This window comes from Vulpes lagopus, chromosome 5 (genome assembly GCF_018345385.1).
Source record: "Vulpes lagopus strain Blue_001 chromosome 5, ASM1834538v1, whole genome shotgun sequence".
Taxonomy (NCBI): domain Eukaryota; kingdom Metazoa; phylum Chordata; class Mammalia; order Carnivora; family Canidae; genus Vulpes; species Vulpes lagopus.
In genome coordinates, this window is record NC_054828.1 from 15,815,338 (window position 1) to 15,838,950 (window position 23,613).

The window sequence follows — 23,613 nt, forward strand, 5'->3', positions numbered from 1 at the left end:
TACTGTCTCACATGAAGAGCTACAGTCACCTCCAGAAATGGTTAAAAACAGAAGGTGGTGATCTAGCTAGCATTCCTTATGGCATGTCAGGCAAAGAGATGCATGATCCATATCTAGGTATTTCCCATTGTTTAACCTTAAGATTTGATTCACCTGAGGATCTTTGCCATTTCCAGAAAGCCTAGATTCTTTTGATAGTATACTGTTCCAGTCTATTAATTGTTATAAAAGTTCAAATAGATGTAGTGCTATCAGATATTTTAATAGTGGGTTGTATATCCTTAATGCCTCATTTCTGGATTTTCAAAATCAATAAATTAAAATCTGTAATCTATCAACTTCATTTTAATGAGTCTTCTTAATCTCCTAGGTCCCCCAAATCTTGTTAATTCTTTCAGAATTAGCAGCAAGTGATGAAAAAATAATGATGTGAGTTTAATCTCCTATTTGCCAACGTTTACTCATTGGTATTAAAGACACATAAAGAGTCAGAGGGACAAACACAAGCAGTAGGAAATAAGCTAACTTATGAACAACCACTTAGTTTACCTCCTCTTTTTTAGCGAGATCTTGCACTACTAGCATTTCCTTAATCACCTGCATCAAGGTCATATCTCTCTTCTTCCAGATTTTTAGTAATTAAGAAGACAGATAATGATCTAATGATATAATCATTATAATGATTATAATGAATGATCATTATAATAGAGATCCTGCACATGCTATACTTCAGGAAGTCACGAATTACTTCAAAAACACAAATTTAAAAATTTGAAAATTTAAAAATCTTTATAAAAAACTTAAAAAGTTTAGCATATAATTTATCTCAAGTCTGTATAAAGTAAAATATACTCATATACATATATTCATAGATGTTCTTATATTCACATATATAACTCAGCCTTCTGAGAAGATATGTCTTATAAAATCTAACAAACAATAGAGCCTAATTTCATTACTCATAATGCAGATGACAGTATTTTAAGCATAAAACTATCATATGTTCAATTTGGAAGAGACAGAAGCCTCAGTGGCATAATGGAAAAAGCACCGCACTTAGGAGTCTAGAGTCTAGGTTGTGACCCTAGACAAGTCATATAGCTACTCTGAGCCAGTTTCCCCACGCATCTCCACACATACATGACTGTTAGGGTTATAGAAGAATTAAAGAGGATGCTATACAAGGAAGTGCTTAGCACTTGCAATGGAACATTTGAAGGTGAGGGGGAAGGATGAGGGAGGAAGGAAACAGAAGATAGAGCTAAAATGAGTGATAATGAAATAATCAAGTGTTGTGGAAGGAAGAGAGGAAAGGGAACAAGGAATCGGTGGAATGCCAGAGACACAAAGACTGGCAGGGTTGACCTGGACACCGTCCCATTTGCCATCCATTTCTAAATGCCTGAAACAAAATTCTCTAATATGCAAATACACTTTTACTTTCCCCAAATTACATGAAGCACACTGAAACACATATGAAATTCTTCCACTTCTTAATTCTTTTTTTTAAAAAAGATTTTATTTATTCATGAGAGACAGAGAGAGAGGCAGAGACACAGGCAGAGGGAGAAGCAGGCTCCCCACAAGGAGCCCGATACAGGACTCGATCCTGGACCCCAGGATCACGCCCTGAGCTGAAGGCAGATGCTCAACTGCTGAGCCACCCAGGTGGCCCCCAACCCTTTTTTTCTTCTTTTTTTTTAAAGATTCATCCATTAATTTTAGAGAGTGAGCAAGTGTGAACAGTGGAGAGGGGGACAGGGAGAAGGAGAGGGAGAGGGAGAGAGAAACCTAAGCAGACTCTGCACCCAGCCAGAGCCCCAGGTGGGGCCCAATCCATGACCCTGAGATAGCGACCCCAGTTGAAACCAAGAGTCTGATGCCCAACTGACTGTGTTACCTAGGCACTCCTTCAATTTCTTAACTCTTAGAATATCATATTTTCCTTGGTTTTGAAAATTAAGTGGTAATGCACTTCCTTTTAAACTAGATTTTTCTGAGGCATCTGGGTGGCTTAGTTAAGTGTCAACTCTTGATTTTACCTCAGGTTACAACCTCAGGGTCGTGAGACAGAGCCCTATGTTGGGCTCTGCACTGAGCAGGGAGTCTGCTTGGTATTCTCTCTCGCCATCTCTCTGCCCCTTCCCATCTCCATGTACTCACTCACATTCACACGCTCTCTCTCAAAACAAAACAAAAACCTAGGTTTTCCTTTATTCTAGATATCACAATTGTTCTCTTATCATGCTGATATTGACAAGCAAAACTATCCATTTTGCTCTCTTTACTTGCAGCTGTAAACCAAAAATCCTACTTCCTTCTGTCCCAACTTTTATAACACCAATTCCCAAGTTATACCTATGTCTGTGATGCCCTCTTTTACCATAAATCCACTAAATTCTCTTTATTTTTCTACCCAAAACAACTGCTAAAATCCCTGGATTGTTTCCTCCACTACTGGCAATCACCAATTCCTTTTCATCTTTCAGGTCCCAGCTAAAATATTTTATTAGAGAAGCCCCTTCTTTGACCACCTTATCTAAGTAGGTTTCTTCATTATTTTCTATCACTGTATCTTGTTACTACCATTCCTTTCATAAAATCATAATTTGTAATGACACATTCATTTATATACTTGCATACCCATTGTTTTCTGTACTGATCTATTACCTTCACAAGTTTAGAGTGCATGTGTTTAATAGGTGTTCAATAATTATTTCTTTAGAGAGGGAGAGAGAGAGAAACGAGAGAGAGAAAGACACAGAACGAGAGAGAGAAAGAGAATCCCAAGTAGGTTCCATACCCAGTGTGGAGTCCACATGGAGCCCACAGCCCTGAGACCATGACTCAACAGAAGCCAAGAGCCCAACGCTCAACTGACAGAGCCACTCAGGTGCCCCCGTGTTTGATCATTTTTAATGTAAATTATAAGTAAAACAAAAAGTCACCCAGTCATCAGTGGGCAATTAGATACATTTTTACAAAAATGAGCATATCCATATAACCAGCATAAAAATGATCCAAAGCCAAGATCAAGAACTCCAGAAATCTCTTCATGGCCTCTTAGAATGATAGTCTCCTGCTCATCAAGGGTAATCCTAACTTCTAACATCGCAGATTAGTGATTTTTTGTTGTCAATGAACTTTACTTGAATGAAATAATAAAACACAGACTCTTTTGTGTCTGGTTGTGAGATTCATTCAGGTTGTTATGTGTACCCACAGTCTCTTCATTTTCATCACTTGAGAGCAGTGCTATTCGAGGTGCAGTCTATGGACCAGCGCTGGGCTGGTCCATACCATTTGCTAATGATCTGCAGTGCCACAAGTGCCAAAGGTGTGCATGAACACTTAAAGACTTTTCCAGTTTGACACTGTGTGTAATATTGTACTATATGAAAGTTTTATTCTGATAGCTAATGCAAAAAAATTCTAGTTAGGTGAAGAAAGCACTGCTGAATATAATGAATATATTACAATTTACTTATCTATCCTACTCGTGATGTTTCCAGTTTGGGGCTATATTCATGAAGACTGCTGTGAGTATACTTTCTTACATCTCATTTGCTGTGTCATAGGGCATATACATATGCCAAGCTTTAGAATATATTCCCAAATAGCGTTTCAAAGTGTTTATACCAATTTATACTCTCACTACTTGCTCTACAGTTGTGGTTAACACTTGGTATTGTCAGCCTTTTAAAATTTAGTCATTCTTGTTGGTGTGCAATGGTCTCTTGGTTTTATTTTGGATTTTCCTGATGACTAATGAAGTTTCATACAACTACTGGTCATTTGAATACCTCTTTTGTGAATTGCCTGTTCAAGCCTTTTGTCAATTCTTCTATTAGGTTGGCTGACTTTATAACTTTTTCTGGATATTCTTGACAGAATATTCTGGATAGAGTCATTTATTTATAGATGTCTTAAAAAATCTTCTCCCATTTGGTGGTCTGCTTTTTTACTTCCTTCTCTTGATGAGCTCATTTTAATGAAGACCAAGCTGTCAACTTTTCCTTTAAGATTTGATTCTTATTCTGTCCTGTTTTAGAAATCTTTGCCTACTTAAGAAATGTATGACTTAAAGTCATGAAGATAATCTGTTTGCCTTTAAAAGCTTTATTGTTTTACCTTGGGATCCCTGTTTTACTTTTTTTTTTAATTTTTTAAAATTTATTTATGATAGTCACAGAGAGAGAGAGAGGCAGAGACACAGGCAGAGGGAGAAGCAGGCTCCATGCACCGGGAGCCCGACGTGGGATTCGATCCCGGGTCTCCAGGATCGCGCCCTGGGCCAAAGGCAGGAGCTAAACTGCTGCGCCACCCAGGGATCCCTGTTTTACCTTTCATATTTAGGTTCTCATCCATCTCAAATTAATTTTTTGCATATGGTGTAAGATAGGAATTCAAATTCATTTTTCTTCCATATAGCCATAAAATTGATTCAGTGCAACTTATTAAAAGTCCACTTTTTCCCAACTGCATTCCCACACTACCTCTGGCATAATCCAGCTGACTATATATGTATAGGTTTATTTCTAGACTCGACTCTATTCCACTAGTCTATGTCTCAGTCAAAATTTGTTGAATGAGTGCTCCCATTCAAGAAGTCTGGCCTGAATACTATTTCCTAGCGTTGGCTATTCTGCAGTATGACATTCCATAAGTAATTCATTCTATCTGATCTTTCGTATCCTCATTTGTCAAATGGGGTGAATGCTCTTGTAGCACAAGGATGCTGGAAAGATTAAATATAATTGTTCTTTATAAAACATTATACAAATACAGTTTATATAACTATAATTTACTTGTTTCATCTTAGCTTTGATATCTTTAAGATATCAATATTCTCTCCTCTGAAATCATATTATCTCCAAAGGTTGAGAAGAAAAAAAGTCATCAAGGATGAAGGGAGGAGAAAGAGAAAGCAAACAGGCTTGCTGTGACAGTGGAAATCCAAAATGAGATAACATTCAATTAAAACAGAGATTAAAAACTCAGGAAATTCTTTGAGATCTCGGGCAGCCCTGGTGGCACAGCGGTTTAGGGCCGACTTCAGCCCAGGGCCTGACCCTGGGGACCCGGAATCGAGTCCCACGTCAGGCTCCCTGCCTGGAGCCTGCTTCTCCCTCTGCCTGTGTCTCTGCCTCTCTCTCTCTCTCTCTCTGTCTCTCATGAATAAATAAAATCTTAAAAAAAAAAAAAAAGGAAATTCTTTGGGATCTCTTTATATATAGCCCTTACTTCTTTTTTTTTAATAATAAATTTATTTTTTATTGGTGTTCAATTTAGCCCTTACTTCTTAATTACAAATCTACTATTGTCCTGTTGCTTTTTTTCTCCTGTGCAAACTGTGGAAGATTACACTTTTGTTTGGTAAAGGTATCAATTTCCTCACATCTTTTCATTCAAAGTGTCAATGCCTGAGAAAGTCTGAAGGGAGAATACTGCACAGCAATGAGTCCTAATAGAGTATTGTTACCCCAGGGTAGTTCTAATTTCTTCAAGAAGGTTTAGGAAACTTGTCTTATGAAAATGTAATTTCAATCCTATATAAAGTGAAAGACACTCAGACACAGAAATATACATACCCCCCAATTTTTGCACAATTACCTAGAAATACAGCTATATCTCAGGTAGCATTTTATCCTATGTTTCACCCTGGTCCTTTTGCTTACCTTTACCATGATTATTTGTCCTACCAAATTGTTTATGTTCAAAAACCTCTGCCTCCTTTGAGGCAAAGATAATATACTTTACCTCTGCATCTTTTGCATCTAACAGGATTCTGGGCAGAGAGTAATAAATGCTTTTTTGAATTATTTACAAGGGGGGATATAAATGTTATAAAGTAGAGTGCTGTAACTTTAAAATGGCTAGAAATCTGCTGCTCTAAACAGTGTTATTAAAGGGTTAGGCTTCTAGAGAATTTTTTAATAGCTTTGAATTTTTTTTAAAGATTTGTATTTATCTGAGAGACAGAAAGAAATAAAGTGAATGAGAAGAGAGGGGAGGGGCAGAGGGAGAGGGAGAAGCAGACTCCCTGCTGAGGGGGGAGCCAAACTCAGGGCTCGATCCCAGGACCCTGAGATTATGACCTAAGATGAAGGCAGATGCTTAACCAACTTAGCCACCCACATGCCCCAACAGCTTTGGCATTTTAAAAGGTATCATAAACTTTTCCTTCCTCTCTGCTAACTTTGGACTTTTTCTCCTATATATTTCTGTATATAACATTTTATTTTTCATTAAACAAATATTTATTGATTGTCTATTCTGTCCTAGGTTCTGTTGCTTAGCAGAAAGACTATGCAGTGAGGTTAGACATACCCTTAAAGATCTAGAACATATTGTATTTAAAGAATCTATGCATTACTGAGGTGATTCTTATTTCTAAACATATAGAAAATATAGAGAAGAATAATAAATAATGTAACAAACATGTGTATATCTATCTGTGTTCACATGTCTGATTTTCCTATTAGACTGGTTTTTGAGGGCAGTGATGTTTTCATCTTGTATCTTGTATGTCTAATGTAGAACTTGGCACATTATTGGGCACTCAATGCTTATTAAAAAGATGATTCAGCAAAAAAACATGGCACAGCTTGAAGATTTATTTTTGTTTAATACCATGTCCTCTTCCCACATTTCCTTTAATGTCTCTAAAGTAATCATGAAACTATGAAACTAACCTTTTCTGTTACACTGTGACATTCCCAATTAATGTCTCATATTGGATATTCACTTTTTTATCTGACTCAAATGCATCTTTTGACTACTCAGAAACTTGTACTTACTGCACTGTTCACACTTGGTTGTCTGACTCTAAAATGTCTGTTGGTCCTTGTGTTTTCTCATTAAACTGCACTGATAACCTAGGAAGCAGAAGGGAACGTGTGCTAGGCAAGGGATTTCAAGAATGATGTGCTTTCCTCCATCAACAAAGAGATTTAGCAAACTGTTAAAGCAGGAGGAAGACAAGACCATTTCAGTTAACTTTTCTAGAATTGACTTCAGGTCCTGCTAAAGTAGCTTTTTGACCATCTCACACTTTGTACTACCTTTAGGAAAGAGAAAATGAGACAGGGAGGGAAGGAGAAAGTGAGGGAGACAGAAGGGCACCATGTGGAAATAAGGCCAGCTACATTTCCTACTGAATGGAAAGGAATCTCCAAATTAATCTGCTGATGATATCAGCAGGCAGGCAGGAATGTAACACTGAGATATGAACCTAAAATGGACATTGATTTTCTCTTTTTGATGAATTATAAATGAACAGTGATAAATAATACCTACTAGAACAGTTAAAACCAAAACCAAACATCTCTATCTCTGTTAACAGTTAGATAAAGGTGATATGCCCCGAGTCTGCAAAGGTATAAACTAGCACTTTTCTTCTGAAGGGCAATTTGGCAATATATATCAAAAACGCTTAGTTTTAAAAAAATGCTCTAGCTCAACAATTTCAGGAATTTATCTACAAAATATTACAATAAGAAAATTCACTGTACTACTTTGTAAAATAGCAAACAACTGCAAACAATCTAAATGCCTACACATAGGGAATTTGTTAAAAGTTGACAGATCCTTATGAAGGAATATTCAAGTATTCCCTAAGTATAATAAAATGACTTCTGGAGATTATTTCTTCATAAGGATTTATCAACCTTTGGCAAAGAGGAAAATAAGTCAGCCGTTAAGTTATTTTTGGTTGCATAATTCTTTTTATCCTCAAGTGATATCTAGTTACAACCTAAATTTAAAAAGAAAAAACAAGAACAACAAAGATGCTTTTTTGAAAGTGAGGGTGGGGAACCTGGAACTTATCCTACTCCTAGGAGCTTTATGGCTTCAAGGAACATTTTGTAAACCACTACTCTTCAAGGACATTTACTGTGGAAAAAAGAATCAAGATTATAAAATGACTACATTTTTGTAAGAAGAAATTATACATATGTTTATATATTATACAATGAAGAATGGTTAGAAAGATACGCATCAAATGCAAACAGTGCTTATCTTTGAGTAGTAGGTTTATACGGGATTTGTACTTTTTTATTGTTTGTATGCTTTTTTCCTTAGATCTTCTATGATGAGCATGTATTTTCAGTATAAGGAAAATAATATTAGTTATTTTTAAAATTAACCTTTAAAGTTGGATTCTTCTGTACAATAAGTTTTCAATATCTCTTTATTTAAGTTGGTATTTTAAAGTATTAACAATTCTTGAGGCGCTTGCTCAGTTGGAGAAAGATGCCATTCATCTGACAATCAAGGCATTATTAAAATCCAAGTAAATGGTCTCTTATTAGCAAGTTTCTCCGTATCCTTATTATAGATTTTCCCTATGCTATGCTGTGGGTACCTACCTCCCTATGCTCTGATATCTGGGTCTTTTCATATGTTGTTCAATTTCTGAGAAATGTCCATCCCCCAATCTTCAAATGACTATTCCATCATTCTCAGTTTTCTATCTCAGGAGATAACTTCACAGGTTTTCCCTGACTATGCTATGCATTCTCAATCATTGCACTATTTCTCTCCTAGCACTTAACACAATTTGAATTATATATTTGTTTACTTATTACTTGTCTTACCAACAAAACTGAAGGCAGAGACTATGTCTATTACTTGCAACAATGCCGGAATATGTAGCAATTGGTCAAAAATATTTATTGACTGACTGACTGACCAAATGTTTGACAAAATTTGAATTTGGAGACTCATGGAAACTCAACTGGTTTAAAAAAAAAAAACTTTCTCAGGGGCACCTGGGTGGCTCAGTGGTTGAGCATCTGTCTTTGGCTCAGGTCATGATCTTAGGTTTCTGGGTGGGGTCCTGGGATTGAGTCCTGCATCGGGCTTACTGCAGGGAGCCTTCTTTTCCCTCTGCCTATGTCTCTGCCTCTCATGAAGAAATAAATAAATCTTAAAAAAAAACACACACACACAAAAACCTTTCTCATACTCTTGCCTAAATGGGTTGGCAGGATCCTGTATTCAGTACTGTTTAAATTCCTGGTGACTTCAGTAATAGCCCAGAGTCACAACAGCTGGGCACATTTTATAATAGCTTTATTTACTGATCCACAACTCAAAAGAAGCTCTCGGTCCGCTGAGCTGCCTACTTCAGGATTACTGATCCTTTCTCATGTATCTTTTGGAGAATAAACTTTCTATAACCCAGAATGAGTAATTGCTGCTTCAACATCTTCTAAGGCTTCTTCCAGCCCTGCTATTAGACTAATGAAGGCTAATCTCAATTTACTGATATATATTACATGTCATTCTATACATATACTGATGTGAAGCCATTGAACTATAAACCCTTTTGGTCAGGAATCTGAACAGTGTGAGCTACTATTTTCGGCACAATTTAAATAACAGGGGCTCCAATAATGGCAAACCAACAGACTCAGAAGAGCTCTTGCAACTAAATAGAGAACTTAAAAACACCAAAACAAACAGTGTAAGAAAAATAACCATAGAAGGTACCAAATAAGCATAGAGACATAATATTTTAAATACTTCCAAATATTTGGTTTCAAAGCATAAATGGAGCATGTGGGCTTTCCACATCTTTTCCTGCCAAGTCTCAGGAAAAACTGACCATACTACAGTCATCTAAAACAGCTGTTAGGACTGATCTTCAAATATTTGGTTTCAAAATATAGACCTATTTGCACTTTAAAACTCAGATGCCTGCATACTCCCACTATAGCACTGCACTTAGATAATCCTTTCAAAGTAGGCTGCTGTCAAAAACAGATCTGTATTCATGGTGAGCACTCTTTCAAATGGACAGAGCAAAATGTTAGCCTAAGTCCTCAAGTCAATTGTCAGAAAAGATAATTTATTTACTCTGGCATCAAAATACGTCATTCATTCATTCATTCATTCATTCATTCATTCACTCATTTGTTTCTTTCTTGCTCTTTCTTTCTAAGGCAGGAGCTCAATGTCACTCATTGTTTAAGGTTAAAGAAAGAGGGTAAATGTGAAATGTTAACATTCTAGAAGAAAGGAAAAAAGTTTATGTGCACTTCACTTATAATTGTTGCCTTCCTTGAACTAAGTTTCTTGTTTAGCGTATTGTTCTTTTGAGTACTTAGATATAAACTATCAAATCTGCTTCAGGACCTTGTTCCTAAAAGAGTCACTTAAAAAAAAAAAAGGTGATAGTACAACTCAGAAAAGTAACTATACTTAGCACCTTATGAAATAATAATCCATAATTAACTATATTGGAATTAAAATTTTAAAAATCTATGAAAAACAAAAAAAAATGAAATAATAGCTCATTTTTATCCTATTTTTCTGGTATTACACAAATGGAAAGTGAGCATTCATTCTTCCCTTGCAGGCAGCTCTAGGGATGCCCCAGACCAATTAAATTACAGGTAGATAAGAACATCCTTCTCAACCTTACCTCTTTATGCACCTTCCAACTGTCTACCGTCACATTGAAGAGAGCTTTGAGGGCCTCAATGGCACAGTCTGTCTCCTGAGGTGAGAGAGGAGGTCCATTATGGTCTATGGCCGATTCATATTCATCGGTCCACTTGATGCTAAAGGCACTTTCCAAGATCTGGGTCAGCAGCGGTAGTCCCTGGAGCTCATAGCGCAATTGTGATCTGATGTCGGTGTGCAAAAGTGATAGGAGGAAGAGCAAGCGCAAGTCAAAGCACTTAATGTCATTGATAAACTTTCGGTCCTTGCACTTTCTCAGAAGGTTACAGAGCTTTGCAGCAAGGTTAAGTTCCAGACTAAGCTGCTGTGCCATCTGACTGTTGAACACTATGTTACACAGACATTTTAATGACTCCACAATAACTGGGAACTCTGACACCTTCTCCAAAGAATCATCCGACTCATTTAGCTTGGCTAGTCGCAGCAGTATCTGCATATTTTCCTTGGTTGTTACAGGAACTAAAATCTTTTTGTCTCTGGAGAGAATGCGGAGAACTTCCAGGCAGGACACTTGACATGTTGTTGGGATGTCCTTTGCAAGGATTTTAAATATCCCCTCACAGAGTTTCTGAAAAACAAGAACAAGTATGCACAAATCATTATTTGGCTTAAATGATTTAAAACAGAGTAGTTCTCTTCCAAAGTATGTAACATCAGTCAGATTCTGGCTAAAAAGGATTTTTACTTTTTTTTTTTTTAAGTTACAGAATGTTAGAACTGAAAGAGATCTTATATTTGCTGCACTTTTTTCACTTATAGATATGAAAATTGAAGGCTAGAGAGGCCATAATGAATCAGTCAGGTCTTATATAATGTTGTTCTCAACAGATTTTTAATATCAGACTACACATAATATTAGGATGGAAGGCAATTAATCTGAATTATAGCTAATGGACCCAAAGTGTACATATCTATCTTGCATTTTTAAAAAAGTAATTATTCATATCATTGCTAAATTTAGGAACCTGGTGATTCTTTCAAAATTCAATGTCCAGCTTTCTTATCCATAGACTGTGGTCTGGGTCTCTCAAGCTCACACCTTATACGTGAAGCTAGCAGGTATAATAACTGTTCAACTGAGGACCACTTCTGTACCTGTTACACCTTATAAAAACAACAGCAACAACTAGGATTAACATCATATTTGTATTAACCAATCATCAGACTTTAACTCTCTAAAAAGAGGCTATCTGTGGGTCGAGCATTATGATCTAGGCAAGAATCCCACGCTGTGTGTACCTTCTCTGTACATCCTAGTTGTACAGGCTTGGAAGTACCAACTTTAAAGGTATAGTTGACCCTTGAACAACATGGGTTTGAACACATGGATCCACTAGTGCATGGATTTTTTGGATAAATACAGTACAGTACTGTATTTTCCTTATGATGTTCTTAATAACACCTTTCTCTATTTTATTGTAAAATATGAATACAATAATATATAAGATAAAATATGTGTTAATTGACTATGTTGGTAAGCCTTCTTCTGGTCATAGTAGGCTATCAGTAGTTAAGTTTTTAAGGAGTTAAAAATTATACGCAGTTTTTTGACTGTGCTATAGGCTAGTGCCCCTAACCTCCATGTTTTTCAATGGTCTACACTATGTTTTCTAGATGGAAGTAGGAAGGAGATTAACATTACAAGCTGAAAAAATTTTATAACAATGTCAACTCTATCCCTGCCATCTCTGATAACTACAAGGGACTTTCATTTAATCTTATTATCATCATTAAAACATTTAAAAAATGAACACAAGTTTGCGGGTAAATATAATGTGCCCATTATAAAAATATAAAAAACAGAAAGTTTTCTCCAATTTCTGATCTTTCACATCTAAGACAAAAAAAGACTCAAAAAACAAAAAACAAAACAAAAACACATTCTATATACTATTTCCAATGAAGTATATTTCTGGGAGTGGAGTCAGATAACCTTTGCTCCCACATAACTTTACTCAGGAGAGAAATCATCTGTGTTACTGTTTAAGTTAAGAAACATGTAATAGGGGAGCCCAGGTGGCTCAGCGGTTTAGCGCCACCTTCAGTCCAGGGTGTGATCCCGGAGACCCGGGATCGAGTCCCACGTTAGGGTCCCTGCATTGGGCCTGCTTCTCCCTCTCTCTCTCTCTCTCTCTGTCTCTATGAATAAATAAATAAAATCTTAAAAAAAAAAGAAACATGTAATAAATAAGGTATTATAAAATATTATATATGTGAATTTGGAGTTGTATGTATCTAAGTAAAAAGACATCTTTACTTCCTTTCTAAACCAAAGATAACATCAGCAACAATAAAATCCCCCCAAATCTACAGACAATATGGGTCCTTTCTTGCTCCACCTTCAGACTCAAGAAAGAAAAAGAGCAAAGCATGAATTACAAACAGGAGTAGACAAGGCTATAAATCAAAAGGACTGAAACTCTCAAACATAAGAGGCTACATGAATGAGATTAGAGAGCCTACAAAATTTAAACTTAAAAACTATCTCATCTCTAGGCTTTCTGGAGATCAACTGGCAAACAAAGACAAGAGTTCTAGCTTTAAAGCACCATTTTCAATCATAGTTGTTCTTAAACATGCCATTTCTCTTTATAGATGTGCCTTACATAATGACCATTAGGTAGATTTTTGCTATAATTGTAACATATCTTGAAAATTAAACCACTTTTTGGATAATGACCCTTTCCTCCCTGGCTTTTTTTTTATTATAACTCAAAAAAAAAATAAAGACATATTCAAAATATAACAAAAGTGATACTTAATATACACTTATTGCTGTACTAAATATAATCATTTTTATTCAGAGAACATTATAAAGAGCAAATTAATAAATCATGTACATCTGGATGAATCTGAGAAATTTTGTTTTGCCTAGGTACACCAAGCCAGAAAACTGAAGAGGGAGAATTCTACACTTTCTCCATCTGCTGAGTACATGCTCTACTTTTGTGTTTCAAAGGTGTTCTTGTGTTTCACCTTTACTTTGCCCCAACAGCATTTTTCTGTGCTGTAACTATTTTTTTCAATTGATTTTACTCTTCCTAAAACATGTTCTCCTCTCTTCACTTTCCATAGCTCCTTCTTGCCCACAGAATGCAGTTGAAATGAGTCTACTGCTTCCTTTTCCACTGCTATCTCTGTTACCCACCGTTCCCCTGATTATGTGCTATTTTTTTTTTCAAGTGTTCCAAACTGACTCCCAGGCATCTGACCGTACGTCCTGAGCCTCTCCCTTGCTGCTCCTTCCATGGCATGTCCAGCTACCATGTCCACCCGTCAGGAGCCCACTCTTTTTCTCAGGTTTAGTTTGAATACTGAGGGGGTTTATATGCTTCCCCAGTCACTCCATCTTTTGCTATTTGTGCTTCCAACAAGAAATTTTTGCTTTTTGTGGAGAGTAAGTTGTTAGGGCATTTCACTCCTTTTCCAGGCTCCTTGAGAACAGAAGCTATGTTTCATTTGTAGCCATGTGGCTGGCTCAGGTGTGCTATAACTATTTTTAAGTGCAAGATAACCACAAATTCCCAACCTTAAAACCTACCACCTGACTCTCCAGCATCTTCCAAAGAATGACTTCTTTGTATTTCTCCTCCACCAGCCACCACTTACTATCAAGTCTTTTCTTCTTTTTGCAAGTACAACAAACTGTCACTACATTATATGTTAGGTACAGACTGTTTTTATTTACTTTGAAAATATTTATTTATACAAACTTGTTTTCATTGTTCAACTGATACATATTTTAATTTGAAAATTATTTTGGTACATTAGATTATCATGGAACCCAATTTTTTCCATCAAAATTAATGGAAATATTTTCTGATTTAATAACTTTCACTTAGAGGTCTGGTTCTCTATAAAGAACTAAATCATAAAGCTAAGACTAGGTATGCTTACAAAGTATAATGACTAATAATGAGTCTGAGATTAAAATGCTTTAAAATGCTCTTTTAAAATGCTCACTAGCTTAGCAAGTCATGGCTATTTCTATAAAGTTAGACTGCACATCCACCAGCATAAACTCAAGAGTAAGATCCCAAATGGTTCCTCAGTATTAATACTAGTACTGCCAAAAAAAAGTTTGCTCCTAAACTGAAACCCTGGAATTTACTATAGCAGTGGGTTCTCAAACTTCATCATGCATCATAATAAGCTAAAGGGATTATTAAAACACATTGTTGAACTTTGCCCCCAGTATTTCTGATTCAGTAGGTCTTGAGTGAGGCTCCAGAATTGGGATATTTAACAAGTTCCTAATTGCTGCTTATGATTCAGGAGCCACACTCAGAACGACCAAACTATGGTTAACAATGGCCTCACGTAACTTGGATGTTAGAGGGTAGGGGTTAATTGAGAGCAATGCACTAGATAAGCATAGATAATAGGTAGAGTTGAAAGCCATTAGCCAATACCTTAACTTCTCCTTGACTGTCCTGATGATGTATAAGGGTGGCAGGGATAGGAATGGGATGTCACTGTCTGGTCACATAACCTTAATTATCTTAAATATTAGAAACTACTCCAGGTGTGAAATATATTACTTATTTAAGGTCAGTGGTCCTGGGCTTAAAACTTGTTCAACTTACCATATACTCTAGAACCAGAGCAGTGTTGTGATTAAGGGCATAGGTTCTGGATTTAAATTTCTTGTATTCCAACCTTGGCTTGTCTACCATCTTCTAACAGTGAGACTGTGGCAAACCTGGCCTCCCTGGGCCTCATTTACTATATAAGAGTTAAATGATAGCCACATGTATAGCACTTTGAATAGTGCCTGGCATGTGATAAGTGTTCAGTACAGGTTTTACATAGTATTATAAGATAAAATCTCAAAGGTAAGATCCTCCAATCTGCTTTCTCAGGTTTCTTTTTCATGCTATGCCCCTATCAAACCCTCTTCTCTAGCTAAATTCCTTTCCAAATTATCTCACATTGAGCTCTTTTGCTTTCTTATTGCCTCCCTCTTTGCATCAGTTCTTCTTCCTCTTTGAGTATTCAAGTTTTAACGATTCTCCAAAGATAGCCTTAAAATTCACTTTTGATATAATTTTTTTTCTAACCACTTCAGCCCCCAATATTCTTCCTGTCCAAGAAATACCCAAACCACAATTTGTAGCAATCATTTGCTACTCAGTACATTCTTCCTGTTAACTACTAAGAGCTCTCTGATGACAGAAGGCCTTTTTTTTTTTTTAAAGACAAAAGAAAATATATACTGCAGTGCCTTTGAATCAGAAAGAGCTGGGTTTAATACCAGGCTTTGTTACTGTGTGATTCAGACATGCTATTTAACTTCTTTGAGCCTCGCTTTCCCATTTCTAAAATGGGAATAATATCACCTATAGTGGATAAGGCTATTGTGAAAGAGACTCTAGGATTGTAGTAAGTGCTCTATAAATGGTAATTATTATGTTTTATTTCTTCATGATCATTGTAGCCCTTAGCAGAGCAACTTGCACACAAGTTAGCACCTAAAATATAAATGGGCTAGATTAAGTTCTTCAAATCAAAAGAATTAGTAGAGATCCATTAATGTTGTCTTCTAAGAAGGAAAGAGCAGTAGTAAAGGCTATTCTTGTGACTGGACTATAAGATGGTTTGCCCTTTTGGGTAAAAAAGTCTTTTACGTGAGGAGCAGAACTCACATGTCTTCATATAAAGTTTTTAAAATTTATACATATATAGGTATGTGTGTTCTTTATTGTTTTTTTTTTTAAGATTTATTTATTTTACAGAGACAGTGCACATGCACACCCGTGCACACGAGGGAGAAGGAGAGGCAGAGGGAGAGGATCTCAAGCAGACACCCTAAGTTCAGAGCCTGCTAAGGGGCTTGATCCCATGACCCATGAGATCATGACCTAAGCCGAAATCAAGAGTCAGACATTCAACTGAGCCACCCAGGCGCCCCTATATATGTGTTCTTTAATATGTAAAATGCACCAAACTATTAAAGAAAATAGAAGGGATGCCTGGGTGGCTCAGTGGTTGAACATCTGCCTTCGGCTCAGGGAGTGATCCTGGGGTTCTGGAATCCAGTCCTGCATCGGATTCCCCACAGGGAGCCTGCTTCTCCCTCTGCCTATGTTTCTGCCTCTCTGTGACTCTCATGAGTAAATAAATAAAATCTTTTAAAAAATTAAGAAAATATAAAAAATATGCATAATTACACTAGCTAGTATATTTTATATACAGTAGACAGAAGGATTTATCCTTAGTCAATATACTTGATTATCAGTAACATATGCATATTACTTTAATACAGTTACAATCATCATGTGTTTATCACTCTGTGTCCTGACTTTTTAATTCTTAACTATCAGCATTTTCCCACAATGCTAGAGTACTTATAAAAATAATTTTAGGGCACCAGGGTAACTCACTCAGTTAAGCATCTGCCTTTGGCTCAGGTCACCATCTCAGGGTCCTGGGATAGAGCCCCATCTTGTTCTACCTGCTCAGTGGGAAGTCTGCTTCTCCCTCTGCCCCTCCCTCTGCTTGTGCTCTTTCTCGCTCTCAAATAAATAAAATCTTAAAAAATTGTATTAAATTGATGCATTATTAAATGACTTCTGTTCTCAGTAAGCCTCTAGTATGATATACAGCAGAATCCAGAAAGAGTATTGGACTTATTACCATCAGAAGAGGTGGTCTCATAATTTTAATAATTATAGTGATATTGCTTGCTTATGTACTGTATGGTTTACAAAAAACTTCTCATACATATCCTTCAGTCTAAGAAATGCTCATTAAACACTTACTAAATTATAATCTACGGACACTTAACTAAGAAGTAGAAGGCCAGGGGCAGCCCGGGTGGCTCAGGGGTTTAGCACCGCCTTTAGCCCAGGGCCAGATCCTGGAGTCCCGGGATTGAGTCCCATGTCAGGCTCCCTACATGGAGCCTGCTTCTCCTTCTGCCTGTGTCTCTGTCTCTGTCTCTCTTTCTGTGTGTGTCTCATGAATAAATAAATAAAATCTTAAAAAAAAAGAAGCAGAAGGCCAGGACTTAATCTAGATCATCTGATTCCAATGTGATTTCCACTCCAAGTCAATGGTTGTACTGTTAGCTGTCTCTCATTTATTTTTTTTTTTAATTTGTTTATTTATGATAGGCACACAGTGAGAGAGAGAGAGACAGAGACACAGGCAGAGGGAGAAGCAGGCTCCATGCACCGGGAGCCCGATGTGGGATTCGATCCTGGGTCTCCAGGATCGCGCTCTGGGCCAAAGGCAGGCGCTAAACCACTGCGCCACCCAGGGATCCCTCATTTATTAACTATAATCTTGAGCATGACATGACACTCTATTAGGCCTCTTTCTTCATCTGTACATGCATTAAGACTCTCTAAGGCAGTGCTTGCTTCAGCAGCACATACACTAAAATTGGAAGACTCTCTAAGGCAATCTTCTTCTAGCTCTAAAATGGTAAGCTGAACTATGAATCTTTAAAACTAAGATCAGCTTTGGCTTTAACCAAGAAACAAGCAGAACATGCTATAAAGCATATATGAGCATTCAAATGATCTATCATGATTTACATAGTTTTATTTTTTTATTTTTTTTTATTTTTTTTTAAATTTTTTTTATTATTATTTATTTATGATAGTTACAGAGAGAGAGAGAGAGAGAGAGGCAGAGACACAGGCAGAGGGAGAAGCAGGCTCCATGCACCGGGAGCCCGATGTGGGATTCGATCCCGGGTCTCCAGGATCGCGCCCTGGGCCAAAGGCAGGCGCTGAACCGCTGCACCACCCAGGGATCCCGATTTACATAGTTTTAAAAGGTGATTTCTAAAAATACTTCAAAACTAAAAATCAAATTTTATACATTAAAAAAAGGTCTTTGTTTAAAATACAGACATCATAATTCACTATACTCTGGCAACCCAAAAGGTAAATGCTATTCAAAAGTGTCTACAGATTGGTGCCAATTCACAAACTTTGTTAGTACACTGTGTTGAGAAAGGTACACAGAGATAGGTATTAAAAAATGAGTTTGCATTTAGAAACATTTATAGTAATCTGACTTTGCTGTGACCATCAAAGGATATGATTATTTCTTTTAATGTTTCATTTTTATTGTATTTTATGAAAGCACTGGTCTACTACAAATTAGGGAAAAAATAACAAAACCTTGACCACAATTAATTTAAGAAGCACTGTTCCAGAGAATGCATTTTATACTATATAAGTCTTCTTCCACTCTATAACCAAAATAGTAAAACTAACTCAGAGCCTAGAGTAATGAGAGAATAATACAAGTCTCCTAAGTATGCCTATCTAAGATTTAGTTTAATTGCTGGGCATTGTATTGATAACTGATAATTGTCCACCAAAATCCATTCTTCTCTTCTTATATAGTAACAGAACTGTGGCAAGGCCCACGACTGCCTAGCCATATGACATTCCTCAGGTGCTCTTTGTGGCCATATGACTTGACTGAACACTTGCCAATGGAATGTATGTGGACACGTTGCCTGCCATTTTCAGGTTTGGGTGTCTAAGAGTGGGCATATCTTCTCCATTTTCTTGTTCCATTCTGTAGCCCAGATCTTGGAAGTGGCAGCCCAGTATAGACTAAGACGATGCTCAGATGGTGAAGCATGACTTGACAACTTAGAAGGAAATAGGGCAACTAAATAAATTTATGGAGCAGAGTCACCCACCTACCTAACTAGAACTGATCACCTCAGAACTATTACTTTAAAAGGTAATAAAACACCACTATTCCTTAAATCACTTCTATCTTGGGGTCCCTTTGTTGCAACAAGCTTAGCTATATTTATTTATTTTTTACAAGCTTAGCTTTAAACTTAAATAAAACGCACCTTTCAAATACAATGTCTCATCAATACCTCATATACAGAACCTCTCGCACCATCATTCCATAAGTAACAGAAGTTACATTTCACCTCAGTGACTAAGGAACAACCCTCTATATCTAATACCAAGAGTTAGACCAAGTTGGCCTAGTTGTGCCATGGTTGGTCTGTATCTTCATTTGTTTATCTATTTATTCATTCATCAAGAATACACCAAGTATCTATTGAATCAATCCAAGGCAATGTCCTTGGTACTAGGTAGACGAAGGCAAACTTCCAAGGAACTTAAAATAGGTGAGAATTACAAAGAAACACAAGCCATAGATTAGTGTAGTAAGTGCTCTGATAGGTCTAAGCCAGGATTTCTCAGCCTCAGCACTACTGACATTTTGGACCGGATAATTCTCCGAGGATATGTATATTATAAGATATTTAATAGCATCTTTGGCCTCCACCCACTAGATGCCAGTAACACCTTCACACTACCACTCCTCAATCACAGCAATCAAAAATGTCCCCAGAAACTGCCAAATATCTCCTGAGAAACAAAATCACCCCCTACTGAGAGTCACTGATTTAAATGTAAAAAACTATGACAGGACAAATCTAAGTCCTATGGGAGGGAAGTAGACCAATTCGGGGAAAGACACCCTAAGGAAGTGGCATCTAAGGTGAGATCTGAAACATATACGTTCAATTTCCATTCAGTCATTTAACAAATACTTGAATGTCTACTATATCATTGTGTTATATGATAGGTGTACACTGGTGAACAAAACAAACATAATTCTGTTATGTGTTATGGGGATGACAGTCTAATGAGGAAGATAAATGAACAAAAATATACATGTTATGAGAAATTGACAGGATGGTATGATAGAAAATAACTGGATCTACTTCAGAGTGACATTTAAGACAATTTCTGATGGTGAGATGGTGCTAAATGTGTAAAGAAAGTATTGCAGGAAGAGCCTCATGTGTTTAAGGTCCTGAAAGTCAGAGTGGGTGATGTTAGTGATATAGTGCTCTGAGATCTAACTGGAAAGTAAACTGGTACCAGATTACATGGAGTTTTATAGGCTATGATAAGGAGATTGGACTTTAAACACTATGAAAATCCCTAGAGAAGTTAAAGCAAAGAGAAATACAACTCAATTAAAAATTTTTAAGAAATCACACTGGCTGCTGTGTGGAAAATGGAGAGGAACAAATGCAGCTTCAACTAGAATGGAAGCAGTAGAGAAGTAGATAGGTTTGACATGTATTTTTGAGAAAAAAGTGACAAAACTCGCTGCTTGTGGGGGAGAAGGAAGCTTCTGGCTTGAGCAATCCAGTGTCATTTACTGAGAATGGGATGACTGGAGGAAGAACAGGTTTTGGAGAAAATTGTATAGATATATTAAGTTTGCAATGCCTACAAAGATGTCAAGTAGAAAGCTGAATGTATGTGGTGAAGCCTTAAGCAGTCATCAGGGCTCTGTCTTCTCTAGGAGTAAGTGCTTGGAAGTATACGAATAGATCACTTAGAGTAAAATAAATAGAAAATAGAGGGACTAAGATAGAGTGCTAAAAAATGCCACCACTGAGAGAGGCTCAGAGGAGGAGAATCTGATAAGAGAGATCAGAGTTGTACTTAGAAGAGGAAATTTAGGAGTGTGGTATCCTGAAGACAAGATAGGGCAGTATTTTATAGAGGGGATAGTCAACTATTTCAAATCTGATGAAAGATCAAGTAGCATAATGATTTGGCAATGCTAGATCACCAATGACTTTCATAAAAGCAGTTTCTGCAAAGTATTTGGGAGATGAAGTGTGAAGAGAGAAATACATATCTTTCAATACATGTGACTATAGGAAACAGATAAATAGGACAGTAATAAGAGGGATTACTAGAGACAGTAATAAGAGGGATGCCAAGATCAAGAGAGGTTTTTTTGTTTGTTTTTTGTTTAAAGAAAGGATATACTAGTCCATGTCTGTATGATGAAGAGAACGAAGTGTTGGAATTAATCCAGAGGGAAATGGGGAACTTTTTGCAAGGGGATGACATCTGATCTGTGTTTTGGATTATCATCCTGATGGTAATAATGGAGAATGCACAAGAAAGGGAACAGCATCAGAAATAAGGTGAAAGGGGATCCCTGGGTGGCTCAGCAGTTTAGCGTCTACCTTTGGCCCAGGGCATGATCCTGGGCTCCCAGGATCGAGTCCTGCATCAGGCTCCCTGCATGGAGCCTGCTTCTCCCTCTGCCTGTGTCTCTGCCTCTCTCTGTGTGTGTCTCTTATGAGTAAATAAATAAATAATCTTTAAAAAAATGAAAAAAAAAAAGAAATAAGGTGAAAAATGATGGTGGTGTGAACTAAGGCAGAGAAATAGAAAGCTACGAGATTTTAAAGGGATGCTTAGCTGGCTCAGTTGGTAGAGCATGTGACTCTTGATCTTGGGTCCTGAGTTCAAGCCCCACAATGGGAGTAGAGCCTATTTAAAAAAAATGAAATCAAAGAGATTTTAAGGAAGTAAAACTGACTGAATGGTGGAATGACTGGTTGTCAAGGGTAGAGGAGAGGAGACAAGGAGCCTCTCAGATTTCTAACTTGGACAAATTGGTTGATGGAGGTATCAGTCATTCAGGAGATAGGGGACTCGTTTCCAAAAGCTGGCAGCAAAAACAAAATGATATTGCTTGGTAGACATTTCTCTCTCATTGCTCCACAGTGGATACCTCAAATAAAATACATCTAAACTCATTAACTAGGAAGGGGTCAGATCATAAGTCCCCCAAGGTCCACCTTTCCAAAACTCATATTCAACTATCTATTGTCACAATTATCCTTGATCTGGGCTGAGAAACCTACTCTCTACTACCTATGTAAATATATGTGCCTTTTCTCATGTTATTTCCTACATTTGGAATGTCTTCTTAAACCCTGACATTCCCAGTACTTTGCCTTGCATTTTCAAGGCAAATGTCATTTTTGTAATCTTTAGGAAGTAACCTCTTCTACCTCTACCAGTTTTATGGCACTTGACACATCTCTGACCTTGAATTATACTTTATGGAGACTTCGTATCTCTGTTATCAACTTTGAGGGGGCAGGATGTGTCTGAGATTATTTCTTTTTGTTCCACCGGTACAAAGATACTGTCAAATATGCTGAATATATACTTACACACATACATACTAATTGCGACCTTCAAAGCACTATGTATTAGATACAAAGTATTATGTCCAGATACATCTTTAAAGCTCTGGGCTTAATTCCTAGGTGCCATTTACTTATTTGTATGATTTTGAATAAAATGGTCAACTTTTAAAATTTCCTGATCTATAAAATGAGTATGATAGTACCTACTTCATAGGGTTGTCGGGGGAATTAAATCAGACAGCGTGTATGTGCTGCCCTACAAGAGAATAAATAATAAATGTTATTTAACATTATAACTGTAATGCATGCATTACAGTATAGTGCTATTATAATATGCTTAGTAAGAGGCTACATGTTGTAAAGAATATGACTTTCAGGGGCGCATGGACAGCTCAGTCAGTTAAGCATCTGACTCTTTATTTCAGTTCATGTCATGACCTCAGGGTCGTGAGGTCCAGCCCCATGTTGGGCTCCAGCCTGGGGGTGGAACCTAAGATTCTCTCTTCCTCCTTATCCCTCTGCACCACCCTCCCCCTGCTCATGGTGCACTCTCTTAAAAAAACAAAACAAAGGGATCCCTGGGTGGCGCAGCGGTTTGGCGCCTGCCTTTGGCCCAGGGCGCGATCCTGGAGACCCGGGATCGAATCCCACATCAGGCTCCCGGTGCACGGAGTCTGCTTCTCCCTCTGCCTGTGTCTCTGCCTCTCTCTCTCTCTCTCTCTCTGTGACTATCATAAATAAATAAAAATTTAAAAAACAAAACAAAACAAAAACATGACTTAAGACATCCAGAGTCAGTCTTCACTTTGCCTTTTTTTTTTTTTAACCTGTGAGATCTAGGCAAGTTATTTGGTTTTTCCAAGCTTTAGTTTCATTATGTGTAAAATGGGAATAATATGCATTACAGTGTTGTTTTAGTAAACAAGATGACAGTACACAGTAAAGGCTAAAACTGTACACTTCCAAGAACAAGACCTATAATTAAAGATCTCAGCCAATAGCAGTTATCTTGAAGGAGGCTCATTTTTCTGATTGAAATAAAAAGCCTATATGTAGATTTGACATGTAATTTTCTAACATCAGTGCTTATCAAAAGGATTTAATGAACTGAGATTTTCAAAAATCTTTACTATTAGTTGGAAAATTCAGGTAAAGATTTATAGATTAAT

At 37.1% G+C, this 23,613-nt stretch overlaps 1 protein-coding gene across 7 annotated transcripts in view; it reads right to left on the reverse strand.

Annotated features, from left to right (window-relative positions):
* RIC8B (RIC8 guanine nucleotide exchange factor B) overlaps positions 1 to 23,613 on the reverse strand; it is a 102,509-nt gene that overhangs the window by 53,333 nt on the left and 25,563 nt on the right. For all 7 annotated transcript variants that reach the window (XR_005987900.1, XR_005987897.1, XR_005987899.1 and 4 more), the window contains exon 3: positions 10,433 to 11,041. Coding sequence is in view for 3 of the 7 variants with exons in the window: in XM_041755791.1 (XP_041611725.1) it covers positions 10,433 to 11,041 (609 nt within the window). In the remaining 4 variants the exon portion in view is untranslated. The remainder of the gene's footprint in view (positions 1 to 10,432; positions 11,042 to 23,613) is intronic.